Source organism: Amyelois transitella, chromosome 7, assembly GCF_032362555.1.
Source record: "Amyelois transitella isolate CPQ chromosome 7, ilAmyTran1.1, whole genome shotgun sequence".
NCBI classification, from domain to species: domain Eukaryota; kingdom Metazoa; phylum Arthropoda; class Insecta; order Lepidoptera; family Pyralidae; genus Amyelois; species Amyelois transitella.
The window spans coordinates 5929197-5955698 of NC_083510.1; the positions used below are offsets into that span (position 1 = coordinate 5929197).

Here is a 26502-nt window from a genome sequence, read left to right on the forward strand (position 1 = left end):
CTATTTATTTAGCAACTAGAGTTCACCGGCAGCTCCGCTCACATGGTCCCGAAAAGTTCAGTTAAATTCCGTTTCTCCTGCGAAAAAATCTAATTTTAGGACACCCCACAGAAATCGGAATATTCAACATAACTTAGGTACATGGCAAATTTCGAATCTCTAGATTCAGCGTAGCTTCAAAATACTTTTATTGGGCCAAAAGGTTAAGCGCTCTTAAATCTGTCTGCAAAACAGACTTTTGAAACAATAAATCAAACAAATATTTGCGGTGTCAAACTTAATTTATTTTAAAATCAGACACATAATAATGCAGAAAGCAATATTAAATACCTAGTTACATTATGAACCACTAATGACGAGTAACTAGTATGCGGTATCCCCACATTACATACAAAGTCATCAAAGAAGCATGAACTTAGTAACAGTTTAGAAGTTAGTAATACATCACATTGTATTTTAGCACCGATAGGCATAAATTAAAATTCGTCAATAAAAATCGGTGTAGTAAACTCAAAATATTAAATTCCGGTGCGCCTATTATAGGTAGTTTATCCTTAATTGAACTTGCATTTAGAGAAATCCATTTCAGGGTGTTGTTCCATAAACCTAAAATCAAAGAAAATAAAATATTATTGTTAAGAAACCATATATCTTTCACTAGAGAACACAAAAACAAGTTTGAAAAATATCAATCTCGATCTAAAACTCGTGATGAAATACCTGAAACTCGGTCCAAATTGTGATCTCTAAGAAGATAACAATTCTTAATATCAATAAAACACTAACACTAATGGAGTTAGATATTCAAGTACAGCTATGCCTGTACCTAATAATCATTCTAACATCCGTCAGTGACCGCCAGACCCGACCATAAAGTTATGAGGCACAGCTAATCGGTAATTATCTAAACGGTGCGACCGATTTGTTCATGTCGTTTAAGTATTACACGCAAAATACGGAAATCGCCAAATAACTAATATAAGAAACTAGCTGTGCCCGCAACTTGGTCCGCGTGGAATAATTATTTTGGGCATTATTGAGTCCTCAAGCATGAATAATTTTCCCCGTTTTTTCACATTTTCCATTATTTCTTTGCTCCTTATAGTTGCAGCGTAACGTTATATAGCCTAAAGCCTTCCTCAAAAATTTAACGCAAAAATAATTTTTCAATTCGAACCAGTAGTTCTTGAGATTAGTGCGTTTAAACAAACAAACAAACTCTTCAGCTTTATAATATTAGTATAGATGAGACAACCATTTGCTGCAATGATTCAATTTGAATTTCAAACTAATTTTATTATAAACCTTTAGAAACATCAAAAAGTTATATTTACTAACATTTATACTACTTATTTGTATTATTGCTTTTTATTAAATAACTTACTTTTTAAGGACGTCTTGCTTCTTCTGTTCGTCACTAGTGGGGAGCCCCATCTCTTTTTGTCTTTGATCGTACATCATCTTTTCTACTAAGCCTCGAGTTTCTCCGTCCAAATCGGACAACTTGGAAGGTTCTGTAAATGAAATTGATAATGCTAATTCAAAAGAGTGAATTTATTTATTTTTAAATTCGATAAACTCAAGAAAATATATATCGAAACAACTGTAACTTTTCTTCTTTCTCATGGCGGTAGTCTCACCTCACTCACTCTCTGGAGAGAACGAGGCGCGCCTTTGACCTTTATCCTGGATTGGGTGAATCAAGTATTTACCCGAAGCGACGCCAGTCTGTCTTCCGCAACCAACTGCAACCCGCGACCAGGGTAACTAACCCATGTAACTACCTACTTAACCTTAAATTCATACCACGAGACCTCCAATATCCAATAACAACAAAAAATGTAGGGGACCTAAATTCAAATCGTTCACTCGTATACATTATTAAAATACATATGAGTCAATTCGAGTTACGTGAATTTCAACTCGATATATGGAGTCGCGTATTTTCCAATTTGGCATCATCACAACCAAAATCGACTCCCTAATCCTAACAAGTGGTGTAATAATTAATCCTACTTAACTTGTACAAGTGAAAGCGTTCAAATATGATATTAAATTGACTTTGTTCGATGATATAAAAAAATATTACTTTATTGTACGAGTAAGACTGCTCGTCGTAGTTTACAGCTATATAATAAGTAAGCTTGATAAAATAAAATAAAAAACAACCTAAAAAGTTCAGTCTAGTCTTCACTGAAGGCGAGTACGAACTACCTAATCTTTACTAAAACCATATTGGACTAGAGTTTCAACGGATAATATCCCAATAGGATCTTACCTGGATTAATTTTCTTGGTAGATATTTCAGGGTCCGTTGTTACCAAGCGACTCCACCAATTCATTTTGTTCACCTACAATAGAACAAACAACATTGTTACCAACAGCTAAATTGGTCATTAAATTTAATAGGTATCCGCGAGAACACTTCATTTCATGTAATAACGAAGTTAAGTTTAAAATAATTATCCTAAGTAATTTTAGAAAAGTGTTACAAGGTTTATTTATGACATTTGACAAAAACTTTGTTAGAGTTAAGAATTTTCTTTGAATCTACTTGGTTTTATCAACATATGACTACGATCAAGTCGACAGCCTGTAATGTTGTAAAGCGGTCGATACTTTGAGCTACGCCCATATTGCCCATTGAGCACAGTGGTGAGGTGATGATGGATTACCTTTTCCAAGTTAACCAGCAAATTGCGTCCATCCTGAAGCACCCAGGTTGACTCCTCTACCTTAACGTCGGAGTCCAGCTCACCGTCGATAATAAGGGGTTGACCTTTGATGCCGACCTTCAGGTGCTTCTTATTGATGATCACAGTCAGGTCACGGGGTCGTAGGACTTGGCGAAGTGGTACTCTGAGCTGTATGCAAATTTTGTCAATTTAATATATGATAAATAATTCTAGTTGAAAGTTGGCGAAGTCAAATAAGAAGTCAGTCGAACTAAAGGTCAATTGGCAATATGTGAGTAATATATAAAAAACCCCAAAAGACGTGCTTTCGAACGACCCTAACTGCCAAGAAGATACATGTATATTGATTGGTACTAACAAATACATTCAGAACCACTTTGAATACAATATATGCCCAGAAAGTCCGTGAACCAAAATTCGTATGCAGAAAAGTGTTACAAAAATTCTATCAAACATTTTCCGCGAATCTGTATTTTTTAAAATCGGAGTTTTGCCATCCAAGCTTTGTGGCTGTACCTAGAGAATGAAAAGATCACACTTTCGCCGTTACATCAATTGTTTGTTAGGGTGTAATTATCATATCTCGCCCACGAGACTGCGATTAAGTACTTATGTATCATTGTCTATTGTGTGAACTCATTTCCTATACCTATGACGTATGTATGTTATGTTGTAACGTCGTAAAGGAAATCAAAGTCCTTTTGACCACGGAATGTCGTGTCAATGAAATATTAATCTGAGACGTAGATGGGTATAATTTTATCAGAATTAACACACTACACTTTGTTACTTTATTCAAAATGTCAAAACAACAAGTTTTAATAAAAGCAAATCAGAATGGGGTGAACAAAAATCATTTCTATATTGCGTCATTGGGGTCAACTATATGACGCTTTTATCATGATTACCATACACATAAACGGGAAAGTACTCAAGGTTCATGTAACTGTATAAACAAGGACATTTTTTATTATATGATGTATACCTTAACATACACATGTTTTAAAGGCTGCGTAGGAACATTTACTTGGTGAGTAATATGGTAAAAGCTGATCAGCTCAAGCTTCACTACTGGAATGCTCAATGCCTTTTTATATACATTGTTGTTCCGGCTGTGCTCTCTGTCCGCAGGTCCGGAGGAGCTAGGAGAGGTTAAACAAAATATCAACCTGACGAGTGTGAATCGTAGTTTTGGTGTTCCACGGGTTGACCCGACTTGACCCGTAAGTAATAGTTATAAATTCAGTTCCCTGAACAGGTACTTTTACGAACATTTCCCACGTCTCAAATTTTTACAAGTTCAATCAAAAACTCAGTGTATGGTTAAATTAAAAGTACAATGATATGAAATGAATTTCAGTTTTCTCGGGGAGGTAGGATAGATAAACCACAAGGTGTTAGCTATAACTGACAACTTAATGACGTTCAAAGAATACGGAATGATTCTAAAACAACAATTATTAAGTTTCACAAGAGGACCGCCAGAACCAACATGTTCATAAAATAAAGAGGAAACAGAACAGAGATAAAAATTGACACTAGCAAGGTTTTATTTCAGACCATACAAAATACAGACATTTTGGTTGAAAAATGATTTGGGGGCACGTCAGTGGTCGCCCCAGACAAGTCGAGCAAGCGAAGAGGAAGAACGGCCGTCCTAATTATCTTTTCCATATTATTATTTATGCGTCGCAGCATGTTCACTTGGACAACTAGGCACGACTAAACGCTCATCAGCCGTGTGACTGAAGATTAGTTGAGAGACGTTCACAATTAGGTAATTGTTATTTTTTTAATTTAAATAACCTTATTACACTACAAAATATCTCGTAACAAATAAAAAATATCAACTGTTGAAGAAAAAAAATACTCTGTAATCATAATATTTTGTGTTACGAACGACCAAGAGGCGTGATGGCCTCGCATTCCTCGCAAGGACGATGCGAGTGGATATACTCATGTCAACCGACAAATGGACTGCATTTGCGGTTTGGACCCATTAAAACAATATTGATTAGGTATAGGGACGTTTAATAAAACTTAAAACGTTGAATAATTGAGCCACGAAATGCATAAAATAAACTCATCCTCTCCCTCTCTCCCATCCAAGCAAGATCCTAGGATAGGACTAGAGGAAAACAAATGTATACTTACTCCAATAGTAACGATGCAAAATCATTTTTGAGACACTGTCTCACCTTTAAAATAAGATGGCCTTATAATTTCAAATTTAGGGAACTCCAAAACATTATTAACGCACGGAATGAATTTTTATTATCTATCAGTTCACAAAAAAAAAATGGTTCACATATTTATAAAAGTACATAGAATAATATATTATGTAACGACATTTGGCAATGGTTATGTTAATTTGCTTCCGTTTTTGTATCTTGTTAATGCAAGTGATTGTTTAAATTATTCGCATTATGCAATCTATTGGTATAAAGACCGTATTCTCAAATCGGAAAAGGTTCAGGCTTTAAATTGGATATCTCTTCATTCGCCGTCGTTTTTTATGAACATCGCAGTGACCCCAAGTTCAATAGCTAATTAATAATTTATAAGTAAATGGTAAAATTAAAACATTGTGTTGACACATTATGAAGTTCTCAATACTATTAATAATCTTCAAATAAACAACATAATATGTAGGATGACCATGATCATTATTCAAGTATGCAATGATGAATAATAAAAAGATTACGCGTAGTTTTATACAAAATATGGATAGTTCAATGTTAATTCACATTGAGAAATTGTATATAATGATATTAATAAGAACGATTGACCGCTTGTTCATTAAGTCTTGTCGTGAGACTTAACAAAGACGCCTAACATTTACAAATTTACATACATATAATCACATCTATATCCCTTGCAGGATGGACAGAGCCAACAGTCTTGAAAATAGTGATAAGCAACGTTCAGCTGTTTGCCTTATTGATAGAATTAAGATTCAAATACAATTTTGATAGTAAAGATTTAAAAATTGGTTTTTGAAACAGCTACATTATGCCATAAATATTTTATAAGTAGCTAAATAATATTAATATCACAATTATTTACAATACATACTGTGTGTTTTTTTTCTTTATTTATTCAAACTTAATGCACATAGAATGTACAAAAGGTGGACATAATGCTATATGGGATAGTTTTAAGACTTTCTGGACCATTCATTATCGACAAAGGAGCTCCTAAAAATATTATAATGAGGATAAAACTGATGCAGTAAATATTTATAACTTTTAAAGCGAGAACAGTTATAAAAATAACGATTTGTCTAAATTCGCTGATCCCGGACCTAGAGATCCGGCACTATTTATCGCAACGAACTCGATGGAATTTCTACGCACAACTATTCACTGGCGCCATATTTATTAAATTTATCAAGTGCTAAACCTGTTATAATTCGACTCATACAACAATATTATAATTTTTTCGATTCGGCTTTATATGTGTCAAAAGTGGGAGGACATTTAAATGTTAGATGATTGGGTAATGGTGGACCGATGTTGATGATATAATTACATTCCAATTAAAGCTTGATTCGTGCTTGTGCGTGTGACTGAGAAATTAAGCAAGCCTCTGATCTTTTGTTGCATTAACGAATAACTTCATAAGAACCTTGCAGTTTAAAGTAACTGTGTATGTATGTGTAACTCAATAGTGCTATGTTATAATAATGCCTTTACAAATTATCTGTATAATATAAAATATTGGGCTTTATACTCCAGAAAATATGAGATGCAGTTGGTCACAAGCATGATCGCTTGATTGCATTCCTTGTCCTAGGCAGTGATCTGGCCTATTTTTACAAATATTATGTAATTTAATTAAATAAACGTAGAGCAATTAACAAACTTAAGATCTTTTTCCCTATTAGATAAATACTTCAATGACAAGTCAATTCTAAAAATATATAAGTCTGAATGTTTTCTACCAGGGTCATTATCATCATCTTCCTGGCTCTCCGGAGAGGAGCCCAAGACACGCCTCTGACCAAGAACTTTTATTTACCCAAAGTCTGGTTTTTCTTTAAGAAAGTGTTTTCTGATTTCCGCAACTATTTGCAGGGAAACCTAACCCATATTCGGACATGGTTAGACACCCAGTTGCTTGAATGTGCAGATTGCTTTGCGATATTTTCGCTTACCATAAAATCGTCGGAACAATCATATTAATGTAGGTACATAACTCAGAAACTGATTAAATATTGTAGAAATATCGAATTAAGGCAGAAAAATCGTCAAAAAAAATTAAATTTACAAATATGCTTTATCGTAGTCAGGATGAGGTTTTCAAATTACTATAATTGGAATTAATTCAATATATTATTGTTAATTAATGAAAGAAAATGTTTATAAATTTCCTCAAGGCGTCAAGCAAAGTTTAGAATGACTCAATTGAATCTTTTTAGCCATGTTACCCATTTGTGTTATAACATAAGTACATTCAGTTGCCACTTCATTCGAACTGGTTTCCAAGATCCCCATGCGGAAGCCAAGCCTCAGGTTGATACACTTGAGACCAACTAAACGAATTATATTGGTACTTGGTAAATGTCACTAGTATTGTTGGACATAGTATTGTGCTCGTAAATTGCATATAGATTGGCACTTGCATATCACGAACATAGTTTGAATAAAGTATGTAATTGATGTATTAAGTAGGCTTGGCACATAAATTTCTTTTCATAATATTTTTATGGTTCATGCTAATGGTCATTTTTGCTTTTAAGGTTCATTTCACTATTAAAAAATACTCTTTTTTCGTGACTTGCCTTTGTGAGACTATTTTTTCGCGGTTTAATACAAAACTTAGATTTATCTAGAAAAAAAGGTGTTCCTTTTAACCAAAAAAGGTAATCCCTTTAACTTTTTTAACCATATAATTTTTAACTGAATCAAGCCATTTTATTGTACCATATATGACGGTGGAAAGATGTAATCTCTGCCTACCCCTCCGGGAAAGAGGCGTGATTTTATGTATGTATGTATAATTCGTGACTAAGATGCATTTAGAGTAAGATTTATTTATTTATTTAAACTTTATTTAACTTTACATGTGGTTCCCGACACCAATAGAAAAAAGAATGGGACCACTCCATATCTCTCCCATGGATGTCGTAAAAGGCGACTAAGGGGTAGGCTTATAAACTTGGGATTCTTCTTTTAGGCAATGGGCTAACAACCTGTCAATATTTGAATCTCAGTTCTATCTTAAAGCCAAATAGCTGAACGTGGCCTATCAGTCTCTACAAGATTATTTAGCTCTGTCTACCCCGCAAGGGATATAGACGTGATTATATGTATGTATGTATGTTTATGCATGTAAAATGTACAACAAGTGGACTTCATGCCTAAAAGTATTCTCTGCCAGTCGAACCTTTGGACCAAGATACTGATTAACTAAGATAACTGAGATGGATTGATTGGCTACATATTATTATAAAAGTAATTTGACATTTCATGTAGGTTGACGTAAAGTAAAAAAAAAAGTAAAAAAGTATTTATTTCGTCTCCGTAGGCACAGAAAAATTACAAAAAATGTACAAAATATTGGTGGAGACTGGGGTCTCTTAAAGACTCGAGCCTGTGTAACAGTACGCCATGCTCTCACAGCGGTTGAAGAAGAAGTACATGCAATTATTCTAATAGTACGTATAAGTATTATAACGTACTACATAGGTACATACATATGGTCACGTCTATATCCCTTGCGGGGTAGACAGAGCCAACAGTCTTGAAAAGACTGAATGGCCACGTTCAGCTATTTGGCTTAATGAAAGAACTGAGATTCAAATAGTGACAGGTTGCTAGCCCATCGCCTAAAAGAGGAATCCTAAGTTTATAAACCTATCCCTTAGTCGCCTTTTACGACATCCATGGGAAAGAGATGGAGTAGTCCTATTCTTTTTTGTAATGGTGCCGGGAACCACACGGCGTTATACGTACTATTAGAATAAAATGATAAATAACCGACTCAATTTGACATCAGTTAAATTACATTTTAAAATATTTTTCGTTACCTCATTATTTTTCGCGGCAGAATTAATTGATTTAAGTGCATTTTTTGTCGTGCTAATGATAGAGTACAAAGATTTTAACTTAAGGCTAAAATTAATGATAACATGAAATCTGCTTCCATTGCTTTGTGTGAGAAGAAAAATAATTGGTAAGTTGATCGCAGTTTGTTTTAGAATTTAAATAAATTTGATTAATTGATATTCTATATCTATTTATTAATTAATTCGCATTATCCACTTTCTACATAGCATAACAGTTCTTCAAAACTTCAAGGTCAGAGAAGAGTCAAGTTCGTCCGATTCCTGTAATGTTATTCCTAATGCAGACGCCGCGTCCTCGCCGCTAGCGGTTGCGCAAGCGCAATACAGCAGCAACGGGAGCTGCGTCATTTAACCCTAGTAGAAGTGTTGACGTGACCAGGCACAACTATTACTTCTTATGATTTTCCTGCAGTGTGTATGCAGACATCGTCAGTCGTGCGTCTAACCACTTAGTGATAACATTTCTGACAAGGAATTAATACTATTGAGAGGGTAAGAACTTCTCATTTTAAATATCATCAAACTTCGATCATCACAGGATTAAATTAATTTAAAACATAATCCTCACAATGTTATAAATTTCCAAAATTGAACCGTGACATTAACCTGAGCAAAACATGCAAGGCGGTTTTCCAGAAAAATGTAGATATTAGTTAATCCTGCCTATAAGATAATCAAAAAATCGAATACCTTCATGACCGAGTCATTCAATTCTGAGAATGCAAGGTAAAAATAAAGGAAACTTATCCACAAGTTAATATTTTTCTAACAATACTTTATCATGATGCTAAGAACTCCGTTAACAAAAAGGAAGTTTATTGATTAAATTTTAATGTTTTGTTAAATTTTTTATCATTTAAAGTGCAAATTTTACGCACAGAGCTGCTACGTGCAACTTCATATATAAACCTTGGTGATTGTTGTAACACTCTCAGTACGACTCTAGTCGCTTTGCCGCTTGGAGCAGGCGCGTCCCACGACGCCGGCGCACGGAGAGGGCGAGAGAGCTAACTCGAAAGGAACTGACGAGAGGAACAACGATAGACATGTGGACCGAGTGAATGCAGTGATCTGTGACGTAATAGTGAACTACCTATTAAACAAAAACAATAAAGCGTGGCGGTAATAGACAATGGATGCCAAAAGCCCGGTGAGTGATGCTACTGTAAGTTAGTGAAAAGAAAGAGGCAAATTTTTATAACTTTACTGTTCAGTTTCTTTATATAAACATGTAATAATAATATAGTAAATTAATTCAATATACATACTTCAATACATTTTGAAATAACTGTTTGCTAGGATTTATCACTTGCTGTTGCTCGTGCTCTATCAAGCAAAGCAATGGTCACACCGTAGACTGTTTCTTTACCGAAATGAATAACAAAGATTGATTATTTGATGAATTAATGGTTTCAAAATTAATTTCTTATTTAACACTGTTTCTTTACCCGGGTAAAATCTAGTCGTGAGATAAATCCGTCGTTGTAATTGCAATATTTTTGTTAGAATATTTCCTAATTTATTTATACAACAAAGATTACAAAAACAACTAAGCGATTATCAGTGATTTTTGTATTGGACTGATTAGAATGGTTTCAATAAGTAAGGACTACTTTTTAATTAATTTATGACTACTATATGTGGAAAATGATATCTTGGCAAACTTAAATATAAAAAAACCGCCATGGGTCACCTTCTTTGTACTAAGGAGAAGATTATAAACAATAGGACAACCAAGCTAAACATCTTCGCGTGTTGAAAAGTTGTAGATTAAAGAAGGTATTTTTCAAGGTTACCAAGAGAATGACTTTTGTTGAGTATTGCAACTACACCACATACATACATATAATCACATCTATATCCCTTGCGAGGTAGACAGAGCCGAAATTCTTGAAACGTTCAGCTCTTTGGCTTATGAGATTCAAATAGTTGCTAGCCCATCGCCTAAAAGAAAAATCATATCCCTTAGTCGCCTTTTACGACATCCATGGGAATGAGATGGAGTGGTCCCTTTCTTTGTTGTGTATTGCCGGTTACCACACGGCACTACACTACTTATAAAAAAAAGACCAATTTTTTGCCTAAAACTTATTTTATCTGTTTTGACAATAGAACTAATTTCAATCTATATGAAGGCCTCGCTCGACCACTTCAGAATGTACTTAAAACATAGGCTGACGCAGGCAAAACCCAGAGTAAAATATATACTTACTCAGTGATCAAGAAAAGACAACGAACCAAATCAAAATAAACAAACAAGAATGTGGTTCGCAGACGATACTGGTTACGATACTTGGTCAGATCCGCATTTACTATAAATGTCTACAAAAACAAGTAAATGACGAAAATCGCATTAATTACAATATCTAAACAGTCTTCTGTTGTGAATTTATGTTTTTATGATGTTTTGTTGACATGTCATAAACATATGTTGGTATTTATTACAGTATTAAGTTTTATAGGTCCTCTTTATGATATTCCTGCAATATTATATTTGTGTCCAATTAAATCCTATACTAAAATCAAATACGTCAGGGTCAATACTTTTCCGATTAGGATGCAATCGGGTTAAGATTTTGATAAATGTAGATGCAATTTTGATAAAATTTTATTTCACACGTTGATACGAGTAGTTTAAAGCATATGCTTTTTACGTGGCGACTAGTGACCTACTGCAGACATTAAAGCTAGATAATCGCAGAGGTAAAACAAATAAAAAAGTGATTGTAACTTTAAAGATTTCTTACTTGCCTACCTATTTAGTTTAGGCAAATACCAGACAATGCATTGTTACAGACCAATATCATACATACCTACATAAAATCACGCCTCTTTCCCGGAGGGGTAGGCAGAGACTACCTCTTTCCACTTGCCACGATCTCTGCATATTTCCTTCGCTTCATCCACATTCATAACTCTCTTCATGCAAGCTCGGCGGTTTCGGTTACTTTTAACCTGACCCTTTACCAGGACGTCCTTAATTTGATCAAGATACGTTCGTCTAGGTCTTCCCACTCCGACCTTTCCCTCCACACCCTCCATGTTTATATATGCTTAGTCAACCTGTTTTCATTCTTCCTCTCCACATGACCGAACCATCACAACACACCCTTTTCTATTCCTGTAACTACATCTTCTTTCACATCACAACATTCTCTTATCACGCTGTTCCTTATCCGGTCACTCAATTTCACACCCAACATACCTACTCCTTAACGCTCTCATTTCCACTATCATGGCTAGATTTAAAAACTATAATAGTTAATGATATATTGCCTGGCAATTCTTTATCTTACTATGAAATAGTAATATTGTTTGCATTATAACCGCAGTAACGTAACTTGCGAATTGAGTGCTGTCATCCTATAACAACACTTGACTTAGAAGGTTAAATATACGGAAGGGAGTATAGTTACAATAAATGATATTAAAAGCAAATACGCAAAACTGAAATGCTAATAAGTAAAACTAATACAAATGTATTAACTTTTTTAGATAACTATAACAGTTCCTTTAGCTGATGTGCATGAAAATTTATTGTTATTATTAAAATAAAGCTAAATAAGGTAAACACAAATATATTCCGACAAGATAAGTTTGCCTTTCAACTGAGTTACCAAGTGTACTTATTTTGTAAATATTGCAACGAGTTGGATTGAAAGGTGTTTTAAATCGGGTCGTTAGTCCTTGCGTACCTGATCATCTGTCCAGGTGAGAAAAAACGAACTAAATGGCACAGGGACAGACAAGTTATGCCCTCGGCGCGCGGCCTTCACATTTCCCAACACCCGGACTTAGCGCGCATCCAGTCCGGCGCATTCAGCAAACTAAATCGGCGAAAGGTGACTGAGCTAAGTCCATTAAAATATCATATTATACACTTAGCATTGTCTTTTCCATCATATGATATTAAGGTCAATAGATTCTAAACCTTTTGCTTAGATCATACAAATCATGTGATCAGATTAGAATTTTATAGAAAAAAAAATTCTTCTTCTGATAAATATGTAGAGTTCACATATTATGTAGTTCTGAATATTCATAGTGAAGGTATGAAAATAAATAGTGGACGAAAAATGTTCATTGATCCCACATTTGGAAATACGAAAAAACCTAAATAAAATATGAAAAACATCTTTCAACATACTTAAGTGAATTTCAAGATCTGACATTGCATAATTTTGTTCGTCTGAGGTCATGTCTGTTTATTATTTGTATAATGGGTACGTACTAAGAAAATATGATTGAGCATGTAACGGATTATATATGATACTTATCTTGAGACATTAACTTTTATTGAATAAAGTAAAATAACAAGTTCAAAAGTAATGCAATTATTTCCCTAAAACATAAACAAATAAATTAACTTCGCCATTCTTATAAATAAATATTCACGGTATTTTAAAAGTATTAGGTATTTATATGTAGTTATTTAATAATATGTAGTTGATAAAAACCCCGACACTTATTTAAGTTCCCTTTAAAAAGTAAGAAATTATTTAAGAAACTCAATCTTAAAGTACCTAAGTACATATAAAGAAATAAGTGCGTCGCGTTACGGGACCTATTTTTATTTACCCACGATTTTTATAAAGTTAAAGTAAATTAGTTTGGTTAGAATATTTGTAATTAAATTGTAAGGTTTAAAGCGATTTATTACTTACTTTTTAAAGGGAACTTAAATATGTGTATATATTATTAATTAGTACATTTTGGAAACTCTTGATCAAGGATCAACACGGCAGAGACACACACACGCACACTTTTGAGTGATACGTATCGTTTTTTGCGCTGGGAGTTAAGTTTCGAACCCCCTTAATTAAATCTTCAGTATTCTCTATCAGTGCGCTTTCACTCAAGTATATTTGCAAACATGCGAACTTTCATCCTCATTTTCAACTCCCACAACATTTAAACGCTCTTTTGCGTCGGGGGTTAAAAAATACACAGATTGAGCTAGTTGGTTTCATGGTTACCAATAAACATGTACCTACATGACCATTTTTAATGGCAACTATAGAAGCACTGGCATGCTATTAATTTCTGTAAATAACGTAATAATTCTTGTTGCAAAAATCACTTGTTAGTAAAACTACTATTAATAGTGTTTATGTTACATCACACATAAAGTATTGCACAAAACGTAATTTGGTTCTAATGTCACAAGCATTTATTGTATGAGTAGGTCACTGCATACCACAATAGTTAATTTTTTTTAACCTGCTGTGAGAGTTTGAATCAACTTTTGAAAAATATCTCTGTACACAGACTCAGAAAAGAAAAAGAATCATGGCAAATAGAACTCTACAATCTCTACCTAATCGGAAATAGGCGTCTACACAGACGCCACACAGACGTGTGTTAAAAAGATGGTTATATTCTGATTTCCTACAAGGATGCATGTTGATACCTAGATCCTGAATGTCAGGCCAGACACTCGATATGGATTTTCCACTTAAACGGAACTAACAGACAAAACGACAGTTGATGTAATGAGATTAATTCGACTATTGTAAGTATGATGTTAACGTACGCGTAAAAACCCTTAACAATATCATCAACTTCAAGATACTCATATAATAAATGAGGCATTTTTAGGATCCGTATATACAATCTGTAATTTCTTCAACATTTACTATAAGTTCTAAAAGCATCATGTCAATATTTATGACCACACTTTATATCGCTAGTTTTGATATATTTACATAAAATTGCAAAAATGTAAAATATCACGTGCTTCGGGATTTCCTTTCGCCTCGAAGGTGTATTTATCACCAAATGTATTTAAATTTCGGTGACGACATCGCAACAGAGCAAGTTACATTACGAAATGTATAAAAGGTAGTTCAAATTATGGACGAGAAATATGTAGGTCAAATACCCGGGTTTATTTTTTTAATTAAACTTATCGGTTTTATAACGATTTTGCTAGATAAATTTAATCAATATCGACAAGTATGTTAGGGTAAGCATTCACAACATACTCAAATTTGTAAAATTACAAAAGCCCTAAAATAATCAAAATAATCTAATGTTCATAGAATATATTATTATTAACTGATATGTATAAGATTCAATAAATTGTGTCTTGATCTATGCATGTATGTAATCAATATATTTATTTGTTATTAAAATTAACTGATATTGTTTTTTCTTTGCCAAAATTCCACCACAGTAATTGTATTTAAATGTAAAAAAATGATTGTCATATAAATAAAAATCAGTTAAAAACCTGCTACGTCACAGAATCTCAAAATTAATTATCGAAACCGGTCACAAACGCAAGAAGGACACTGCCAAGCATTTCTTATTTAATGATATATAACGGGTAACGTTACAGGCACCGTTTTCGGCAACACCAACTTGGGTTTTTTTGCTTCATATCATAAAAAAAAGTTTAAAAAAAAGTTGTGCTTTTGACCTCATAGGACTTATCATTCAGGAGATGTTACTGTGATTTTACGGTGACTCACAAAACGATACTAACTAATATAATACTCGCATTCGGATATGTATTTTATCACTTTACATACAATAAAATAAATAAATGAACCACATACTATGGCCCACTATAAACTAAGGTATGTTTTGAACGATACACATAAGCCCAGCACACCAAGACCAGCAGACAAAAATTGTAAACTTAAGTACAAATTTTCCTTGCGCCGATAACCAAACCCAGAACTCCCGGTATGGTGGGCTGATGTGGGGCACTGAGTCACAGACCACGGAGGTCATATAAAATTAAATTAAACAGTTACCTTATATGCAGTTGACACAAAAACACAAGACGATCTTGTTTGACGCTCATTTAACATGACGCTAGGAAGCTTTGCTGTTACTATTTTTCAAAGACCCTAAGCCTTCAAGGTAATGACGGAGGCATTGTATAAATTCCGGTAACTAAAACGTTCACGACTTACGTACGTACGTACGGCTAGTTTCATAGGTTATATGGTATTGGGATCCCGGATTTAAGGTTTGAATTGTTCCACATAAAACGTAGACATTTTTTGGAAGAATGTGGAATGCATAGACCTGAAATATTAGTATTTATACCTACTAATAATATAAAATTACCTACTAACTACAAATAAAATACTTATGTTATAAAATTCCGTTACTCTTTTGATGATAATTTTGCGGGGTCGCTAAAATTTTCCAGAATCGAATACAGGAATCTAGAACCGCGTCGTTTTAAAAAGTCATTTAATATAATATTTGGGTAGATAAGCTTTTGTTATGAGCGATCGAGCAGAAAGTAATTTATCGATAGGAGCAAAAACTTATCGTTCATAGCATTTATAATGAACCACGTAATAAAGGTATAACAGCAACTTTGGACGTCAGATAATGATGTCATCACAATGCGTGTATGAGAAGAATCCGGCGAAGTAACCTCTTCCAAGGTAACTTTTTTTATTATGAAACATGCTTATCCAATAATAGTTTATTACTAAGTTTTATCGATATAAAAAGAGGGATGTTACTATAATTTATAGAATGATCTCATTCGTTGCGAGTAAAAAAATTGAATTTACCGAAACTGTCTGGGTCTTATCATAAAAATCAGTGACTCTTAAGCGTACATTTTCATACTAAAATATTTTTCTTTTACTTATATATTGTATTCATTTTAACATTATAAAACTAGATATCCGGTTACTTTCTGTGGGTCATGATGTAATTTACAACGCAGTCAATGAAGCGGTTTAGATTCGAAACTCTGAACAGGATGCACTTTATCAATTAACCTGACACTGAAACCTAGTCAATAAGGGAGGTACTAATAATTTAAATTAGGTAAGATGGTCGCACAAACAAAGCCAGGGATTTACTCAAAAAGAGGTCACATTTAAGATTTCAACGTGTTTGAATGAAATTAGAGATGTTACGGTACGTAATAATAGACATCACACCAGTCAAACAGCTTCTACACTGATTTGCATTGACACGAATCCCGTTAGTTTCATAAATACCTACTACCAATTGAGTTCAAGGACGAGTATAACCATCATGCCGCTGTGACCAGCGTGAACAATGAGTTATGTTGCGGCGTCCTCATGCAATCGCGTATAAAATATGATAATTGGATGTTCAAAAGCAAGACTCGCTGTCAGTTTAAGACCAAAATGAATAATATAATTCCAAGACCCGGTCTTCACGTGCTTTAAATATAATGATATTGATCGTTTGTATTCTAATGTAACATATAAATCTACTTACATAAATAATGTAAATGCAGTAAATCGCAGAGATAATTGGAATTCAAAATTGTAGGTAAGTTTGTATTGCAATTGTAATAGTTTAAAGAACATTGAATATCATAGGTGGAGAAACGAAAAAAAAAGAACTTTCGATGAGAGAGGTGAAATCAAAAGTAATGAATTCGTGGCTTGTAATCCGTTATACATTGTGACATTTGGAATACCGAAAGTATTCCAAGAAGAACCATGCAAATGCAAGAAGTATGTGCGCTTTCTCCTCCAAAGGAGAACAGTCTAGCTGGTTGACTGATTATCATAGTAAGTATAACAGCCATTGTTTGAGATTATGAAAGTTAAAGCGGAGGAGTCAAGTAAGATAGCGAGACTAACGTATCTACAAAAGAACTAGTACAATGGATAGGTTTAAGCTCGAACATAAAAGAGAAACTAAATTAATTTAGTAAGCAATTACTTCCCAAAGTTATTCAAGGTTAACAATACTACGAAATTGCATAATTTGTTTTGCAGCAGTATGTATCTCGAATCAAATGTCATTATCACTCTAAGATGATTAAAATTTAGTTAATTCTTCCGTGATTTCACAAACCGTTAGAAGTACTTGAACCGCATGTACCTATTGACTATTGATTCATAAAGATTGGTGCTCTTGCATAACTAGACTGTCTTGTTGAACCGAACATGTTTCACAACTATGCACCTGTTATTATTACTTTATGGCGTTAACTAACCGTTACAGTTCATTTCTCTTTTGGAATGAGGACACCTGATTAAGGTAAGATATCATCAAACTTGACAATATTACAGAAAATCCCTAATAGAATGAAAAGCGGAAATAAATAGGAGTAAAGGATATAATGTGCTTCAGAGCCATATAGCGAAACTCTAGTAACATTATGAAACAATTATTCAGTATCAAAAACTACATAGATAAAAGGAACAAAAATTCGTCAACAAATAATAACTGCCAGCAAATACCTTTTTCCAATTAGTAATTTTACTTCGTCATTTCATCTACGTTAATATGACAGTTCATTGGTATGGAATTTACCAACAATAATCTATCGTCTTAGCTATTTCAATAAAACATAATTACAAAGAAGCTGATGTGTTAACACACGTGCTAGTTACCATTTGTTGAACCACGATGCATTAATTGTAATATCCTAGTAACAAATGAACTATTCATGGGCTCCGGAAACGTGCCTTACCACGTGCTGATAGCAATTAAATACTGAATCATGTGGGTACATATCCGTAATGTTGACACGTGCCCTATGCGTTTAATCTCATGCATAATAAATAAATCCTAATGTATTTAAAACTAAGAAGCCACAAAATCAAGTATGGATCACACGCTTAGTTGCAATAGCACAGCTCTTGTTTAGAGCAGCGTGACTTTTTCCCAGCCTTGACGATTCAAAAGCCAAGAGTTTCAATAAAGAACTTAACGCAAACATGGTTTTACTGCACAAAACAAAACAATTACCTAAATTGGCTAAGCATTAGCAATACTTCGACAGTTGTTTCTACATAGTATCGAATAATAAGCTGACTAAATACGACCGAGTTCCCATTCAGTTGCAATATCTAGTTTTATTGGGAACCTTCGATTATGGAAACCTATTTTCTTGTTTTCTTTAATTAGTTTTCCCACAAACAGCGAAAGTATTGGTGCATAAACACACATTGTGCTTACATTGCCTCGAGAAGTTTAGCGACAAACCGGTTCAGAACATTTGGCGAAATGTTTTGCAATAGTTGTTCGCTGTGCCAATATCGTTTGTCATACATAGCAAAATGCACATTGCAGGCAGAACAAGACCTTGTTTATATCAAACTTAATTTAACATAAATTGGATAGCTTGTTAAATTTACGTTCATATCATTTTTGTTCAGTAATGTTTATGAGAATTTTGCAAGATTAAATCTACACGACCTTGCTTTGACTATAAAAGAAATGCATTATGGTACAACCTAAATTGTCTATCCATCATGTTATCAAAATAACAAAGAGGACCATGAGGTCGAAAACAAAACTAAGATTTATTGCGTAAGAGGCCGGCGAAACGAGACCGCAAATAAAGAGAACACGAACCTTGAACACCGTATCTGACAAAATCAATCGGACTTCAAACAAAACTTGACCTAAAAATGTATTGGATGTTACTGAATCTGAAGTCCAATTTATATTTTATGTTATTATGTGTAAAATCTAAGTGCTTCAATTATTCAATTCAATTATAACAATGTGGCAAATCATGAAACAGGGTCCATCGTGTACACAAATTTTACCATAGTGTGATAAGAAGCCTAATGAATAATGCAGAATATTTGCATCAATAAAAAATGTAAACAAAAGAATCGCGTTGCATAAACACGCAGAAAATGAAAGGGATCTGATCCAAGATGTCGCTAATCTGCGGAGTCGCAACTAGGAAGAGTCTGAGATGATTTCCGTGAGCTGACGCTAACACCCACATTCGAGTTGCACAACACAAACTTGTATTATTCAGTACAATACTTGATGTAGGCTTTGTATCAACTTTGTGCAAAATAAGGACAAAAACGTTGCGCTTTAAACAAAAGAAGACCTATTAGCATCGCCTATTAGGCCAAATTATATCAAGAGCCAAAAGACTAGACGAGCAAAAAGTTATGTTTTCTTTTTTTGATTTAGCCCACAATTGTTTATAATGTTTTAAGTTCTCGTGTAGTTTAATGTATCAACTGATTACTTCATTTATCCCTTCACCCGTCGTACCCGGCGGAATCTTGGACTGAGTGTTAAATTTTAGCTTTAGATGTTCAATCATATATGACAGTTCATCCTTTTAATGGTTTCAGTCGTACGTTAATATAGTCATAACGCTCACCCATTTCTTTTGTAAATTTAGAGACTTTTAAATTATGGCTTACCCACTTCAAGAATATGGTCAGAGGATCCTGGGCTCTTATCCGAGAGGTGAGAACGCAACCGGGACTTCGGAGGAGGATGATGAAAAATCCTGAATGGCGAAGATGGACAGTATGACAATTAAACCCAAGAATATTTCTAGGTATAACTCGTTGTCCTTTTTACATAAATGAATAGTAAGCAAGGACTTTGTTCCGGTACATATCGAAGAAGTCACTGCGTTAATGGTTAAAATTACCAGCACAGAATTCTCATTAATATTCATTGGACAAAAGAGACTTGGGCATTTACTGGGTTGAGGACATATTATAATGATAATTATTTTACGTTATATATAATTTCAGTAGCGGCTGTAATCAATGTCCGTAGGTATCATTTTTATAAATATTGTATGCATCCATGAGAATATTGTTAATACCTGCTACCTACTAGCCTGGTTGCCTTGAATACTTACATCAAAGCAGCATAAATTACACAAGAATTTCGCAAATCTTGTTATTCGTTATACCTAACACATTTTATTATTAGATCGTTTCATTGACACATTCATAGATTTAAAAGGAAAACAGAAAAAATATATTTAATACCTTAGTTACAAAATAATTAAAACCTGTTCCAAGGACATGTGCCGCATCCTGGATGCTTAATAATCCTAATCATATTTCATCATACTAATATTATCTATAATTGTAAAAGTATTTATGTAAGAAGGGCTAGATTCATAGATTGCGTCTCTTTCACGAAAAACTACACTCGAACGAAACCGTGGGCGGTCACTACTGTAAAATAGAACCAAGTTGCAACATGAGTTGACATTGTTACAGATATCAACACCAGAATGGCATATTCCGCGGCCATCGCTGTCAGGTAGCAGTGCATCCGGGAGCATCAAAGATTCAAGATCACGAGGTGGTTCGGCATCGAGCCAAGGATCTTCTAGTAACCAAAGCACCCACGTACGAAACTAAGCCATTTATAAACAAATTTGTGGATTTATTCATAGGATGTTTTCGGGTATTGCTCAAATTTCGCTTAACTAAGAAAATGTTGGTCCTAGTATACAAATTGAGTAATCAATCATAGAAGGAACGATTGTTTTGTTTATTAAAAAACATCCTTGAATGAATCTTCTTTTGAATAACTCACCTTTGACAAAAATAAATTGTGCTAAGTGGTACATCATAATTGAAAAAATTTATTGAATCTTAAGTTTTTTTATAAAAATTGAAATATTTCAATACTGAAGTCGGTCGATACTTGCTGCGCAAGAAGCCGCCAGCAGTTATAAAAACTCTTACACGTGTGTTAATGTTCCAATTAAATTACATATGCAAATATGTACAAGATAATTAATAAAACTTGTAAGATACAAACAGCCTTAGACATTGCAAAAAATCTGCCATTCCCTAAAGTTTTTACACTTCTCTAAGTACCGATATTAATAAAAACGTCGTTGCGTGTCAAGTTTTTCCACTTAAATGGGCGTCTCTGCTTAATGGAGGGTGTTAAAAAAAATTGATTATGATGAAAAGCAGGATGTTGATGTAACTTTAATTTGCTTTGTATACCTACTGCCATTGACCGAACCTCTATATGTATAGAGCATTATAATATTTACGACTTTGTTTACCTATCACTGAGAACTAATGTCAAACTGGATTGAAAATAGTTTAGTAAATAGAAATCGCCGTTTATGTGTATTAAAATCTTGTAATAAAAATCGAGGATCGATTCATTTCATTAATGAGCTTGTAATGAAAAGTAACTTAAATTGTAGAACAATAAGAATATTCACTTCGCATGATGATAGAGATTGATAAGATCAAACCACGCACATGACGGCCAGTTTATGTTCTGTGTCTGTATTCCGTACGAAAGTATCCTTCTCATAAACACTGAACCATTATTCTATTTACAGAGTGTATCGTCCGGTTCGTTCCTGTTAAATGCGGCGCATTTAGTTCGGATGCAAGGAAATGTCATCCAAGAAGAATATGTGCGTTATAATGAGCCAGATATATACGGACGTAAATCTGGTCTTTCTCAAGCGATAGTATCCATTCCGGAAGAAACAAGAGACCAGACTGATACGTTTTGGAATGGTGTGAAGCGAGGGTCGGCGACGGGGCAGGACGGCGCTTCGGTGGCGAGTTCTACGCACTTCACAGTTGTGAATGGTTTCACGAAGCAACGGGCTGCCACGGAACCTAAAACCTGCTGTTGCAACCATTCACATCAGATCACAGTCTTAGTTATATCCATGACGATATTATTTTCTGCGTGCATTCTAGCTGCCATTTGTTTTGTGGAAAGTAAGTACTTTTTTAGTAAGTAATCCAGTCGTTTGAGGAAATTTACAAAAAGTGTTGATTGAACTTTAAGCAAGCATATTAAAAAGACTGGTGCTTAAATGTGGAACTATATCCTTGTGTATCACACCATCCCACACGATTTCAACAAATTATTATTTATACAATTTTTTACTAGCCATAAATCTTTGAAATCTGATTTTGATTCACTATTTTTTTGTTACAGTGCGAATGCGTAAGGAGACCGGAATGTACAAATATTCTTAATTGAAGATGTTCGAAAAAACGACGCTAAAAGTATTAATTACTTAAGTAGTTATTTCTTTATTTAAAAATACTATGTGCCTTAACGGTAGAAATAAGAATGTAAAGCGCGAAGTTTATTTTGCCAATGCAAAAACGATAATACATAATTAAATAAGGTACATAGTAAATTTTAGAACAAATGTATATTTTTTTAGGAATTAAGTAGATAAAAGATATTAGTGCAATAAACCCAGTTAAAATATTTATTCAAATACATTCATTACTGTGGGTTCCTATGCGAACATCTCATGTATTTTTTAATACATATTTATTTTCATCGTTATTATGGTTATGGCATGTTGTAAATGAATGAATATACAACAACTTAACTTTATTAAGCCATCCGGCTGAACATGGCCTTCAACACTTTTCTAGACTGCTGGTTCTGTCAATCACGTAAGGGATAAAGACGTCATTTATATAACATTTATTGAGATTGGCAGATATTTAAACAAAAGAATAATTGAACAAAAGAAACAAATGAACCAATTTAGAGTACAATGATAGTACGAGTAGTATACGAAAATAGCCTGTATTCAACTTAGTGAACAGTTTAATGTTTCGACAAGTGCAATTGTGCAGGTAAAGAAATCCCAGCCAACTCAATTTAAACTTTGTGTTTTTATATTTTTACCCTAAACAGACGCATTTGCAAAAAAAAAGACAGATGAGATGCAGACGGATGTAGATGCAGCAAAAGTATACTTATAGGGATTATGACAAGTGGAAACATGTTGTTTCTCCTTATTCTTCAGGCAAAGAAGCGTGACCATGATAAATTGAGGGAATGTTGGATCACATTTGCTTTAATTGCATTAACTGAATTTTCAGTGATCGACGTAACCAAGAAAATATAAGTGTTATTTAATTAATGTATTACCACTAGCACCATAGAAATCGGAGTAATATGACAAAGTAGAAATGCCATATTGTACTCAAAACTAGAGATGTGTCTTTGTTTTGTGACGCACGCAGTTTTCGGTGTTGTTGTAAAGCTGTCAAAGAAGTCTTATATTATTCCAAATTCTATGGTTAGCACATATCTAATTATAAATATTCTGTTAACTAGCAAGAATTCTTGAATGCAGAAAGAATCCAATAGCATAAGACTTTTTAAGAGTAATAATGAAAATTATTATAAAATATAGAAATAGTTAAATAAACTTAAAAAGATGCACATTTTCGTCGTTCTCATGAAAATATGCATCATTTTCATATAAATATCAAAAGGTGTTGTAACTATAATTAAGTATTTATAATTGTATACTGTAAAATAATGAAATTACCATTTTGAGTGTTTTGGAGGAGAAATATTCGCTGCAGAATAACTGTGATAATGTAAAAAATAAAATAAAATTATATCCACTAGGTACCGTTTTATTCATTTTATTAGTGGGGTCCATAAATCAGTTTGGATTAGAAATGTTGATACCTGAATTTACAGTTGTAAGATCTGACGCCTAATTTATTAAACTCCTTAAAAATACACAGCTTTCGACTAGACCAGGACTGACATGACAAATATTGGTATCTTTGTAATGGTCTATCTAATATCACTCACCTCAACTTCTTCTAATGTCTGCGTCCATCTGTAGTGTTCAAGGTCACAGCCGTTTCCAGAATTAGGTTTCAGTTTATTCTTCTCTTTGGGATCATCATCATCATCCTCAGGTGGATCCACTACTTCAGGGTTGGTGTCACCATCACCAATCTCTGCTTCTGGAAATTGTCAATACAGTACATTTTAGATAACCTTTGAGTTATTACTATATAAATATATACTTGGCTATTGCCAAGGGCTTGATGGCTTGATTTGATTTTGATTCGATTCTCATTGCATGGAGTATTCAGTTCTCCTTCCAGTACCCTCAGTAGCTCCCTTTTAATTGACTGTGCCTCATAACAACTGAAAAAAAAACTTACTTTTCTTTTGATCTTTATCAATATCCTCTTGCAATTTGACAGCTTCTTGATCTGTCAGTTCAGTCACTGAAGCAGCCTCAAAGTCTTGTTGAAGTCGCTCCTGTTCTTTTCTCTGTTGGATGTCCTTCAGTCTCTTGTCTGCTTCTTCTTTCTCCCTCTTAATTCTATCTGCTTCCTCTTTAGCCTTCTTTGCATGTTCATAGAATGTTTCTTTCACTACCTGAAAAAATAAGGGCAAAATAATATTTAGTTATGAGAAATGGACAAACTTGTTTGTCAACTGCCTAACACAAATCTGGAATTTTCTCCCTCCTCTCTTCCCGCGTAAGGACTTTTAAGGCAAAAGGAATTTCATTATTTAAGCAAGCCTTTATGTACCATCTAAGATTTCATCGTGCTTACTATCAGGCAAAACAAGCATTCTGTAATGCCCTGAGGGATAGGCTGGGATTACATCATTCCACTATCCTTGTCTACGGCTTTTATGATTAATCTACATTCACCCATATTTTCATTTCACATACCTACATATATATAATCACATCTATATCCCTTGGTGGGTAGACAGAGCCAACAGTCTTGAAATGACTAATAGGCCACATTCAGCTGTTTAGGGACATCCATGGGTACTAGATGGAATGGTCCTATTCCTTTTTTTATTGGTGCCAGGAACCACATGGTATTTTTCACATAAACAAATGATATAGATTTTGGATGTGTGTTAAAGTTTTACAATTACAGCTAATGGAATTAAATTTAAATAATCAAAATTACTTTATAGTAATAATATTTATTTGTTGTACCTTTTTTATCACCCTGTAGGATGTAACTCTATCACTATTTTGATTTCAATTCCATCATAAAGCTATACAGCTGAATGTGGCTTTTTAGTACTTCTTCCTCTGTTTACTCCTTCTCTTAATGTGATGTTGAGACTCAAATAGTAAGAAAGATCTGGCAGTCAAATAAACACATCAATACTTACTTTTTCCCAGTCACCCTCTCGACCACCAGTGAAGAAGTCAGTTTTACGAGCTAAAAACCCAACTATAGTCTTCAAAAGCTGGAAAAAAATTGTACATGAATTCATAATTTAGATTTTCATTATTAGGGGAAAAGTCATCATTTCAAGAAAGACATAGGAACTTCTATTAAAATAAAAAGTTCTTCATGCACAGCCAGCTTAGGCTAAGAAATAATAAACAGTCAAGAAATTTATTGAGAGTAGGTAGACATCCTAAGGTAGTATGGCACTATATTGAAGTCAACAATCAAGAAAGTTCTAGTAGGTTTTGGAAAGATATGAAAAATTCATAACTAATCAATGTTGGAAACAACATTGGATATTTATTATGCTTCATATAGGTAAGCATTATGTCGTTTACTGTTACCATGGTTGCAATTCAACCCTTTACATTGGTACATGTATGATAAATACATATAAACTAACCACATGGTTACCTTATATTTGGTTGTGGAATTATAGGAGTGGACTATGAAAAACAAAACGTAATTGTGCCTTCATTAGTATAATGAAATAACTAGAAAATCATTTAATTTTTACTAAGAGATCTTATTGTAACAATAGTTTTTGTTATTGATGTAAACTTACATCCTTTACGCCGCCTTCATGTTGCTGGGCCATAGCCAGAAGCATAGAATCGAATCGTTCTGGTTCAGTAGCCATTATGATAATTAATAATATTTTTTTAATTAGCTTCTTGTGTTATAATTTTGCAAGGGAATATTCCGAAAACTTGTAAATTATAATGTGCAACGACAACTTGCAAATCTTTCTCGGTTCGGTACCTATCTATTTTACACGAATCAAGTGACAGGTGAAGGCTTCACCTGTGAAGCTGACGTTGACAAATGCTTCAAACAGTCATATCTTTTTCTATATTTTGCAGAGACAAACTTTTAACTAAAATTATTCAAACTTTAAACTGTGCCACCTAAAAAACAGTCCACGTGAATGAGAGTATGAGCTTAGGTAAGGGCACATGCAGCGTGCCCCTACACACGGTGTTTGTCTTTTTAAATAATAATGATATGA

At 33.8% G+C, this 26502-nt stretch overlaps 2 protein-coding genes across 2 annotated transcripts; one reads left to right on the forward strand and one right to left on the reverse strand.

Annotated features, from left to right (window-relative positions):
* Positions 1–262: 262 nt before the first annotated feature.
* Positions 263–26273, reverse strand: LOC106132243 (nuclear migration protein nudC). Its single transcript, XM_013331605.2, has 8 exons — positions 26059–26273; positions 25432–25509; positions 24447–24666; positions 24085–24242; positions 2676–2864; positions 2279–2351; positions 1385–1514; positions 263–606 (listed from the first exon to the last, which is right to left on the reverse strand). The coding sequence occupies exons 1-8, from the start codon at positions 26131–26133 to the stop codon at positions 555–557; spliced, it is 975 nt and encodes a 324-aa protein (XP_013187059.2). The 5' UTR covers positions 26134–26273; the 3' UTR covers positions 263–554.
* Positions 9701–23139, forward strand: LOC106132252 (uncharacterized). The gene is made up of 4 exons (XM_013331615.2): positions 9701–9916; positions 20733–20864; positions 21827–22220; positions 22444–23139. The coding sequence occupies exons 1-4, from the start codon at positions 9899–9901 to the stop codon at positions 22482–22484; spliced, it is 585 nt and encodes a 194-aa protein (XP_013187069.2). The 5' UTR covers positions 9701–9898; the 3' UTR covers positions 22485–23139.
* Positions 26274–26502: the final 229 nt, after the last annotated feature.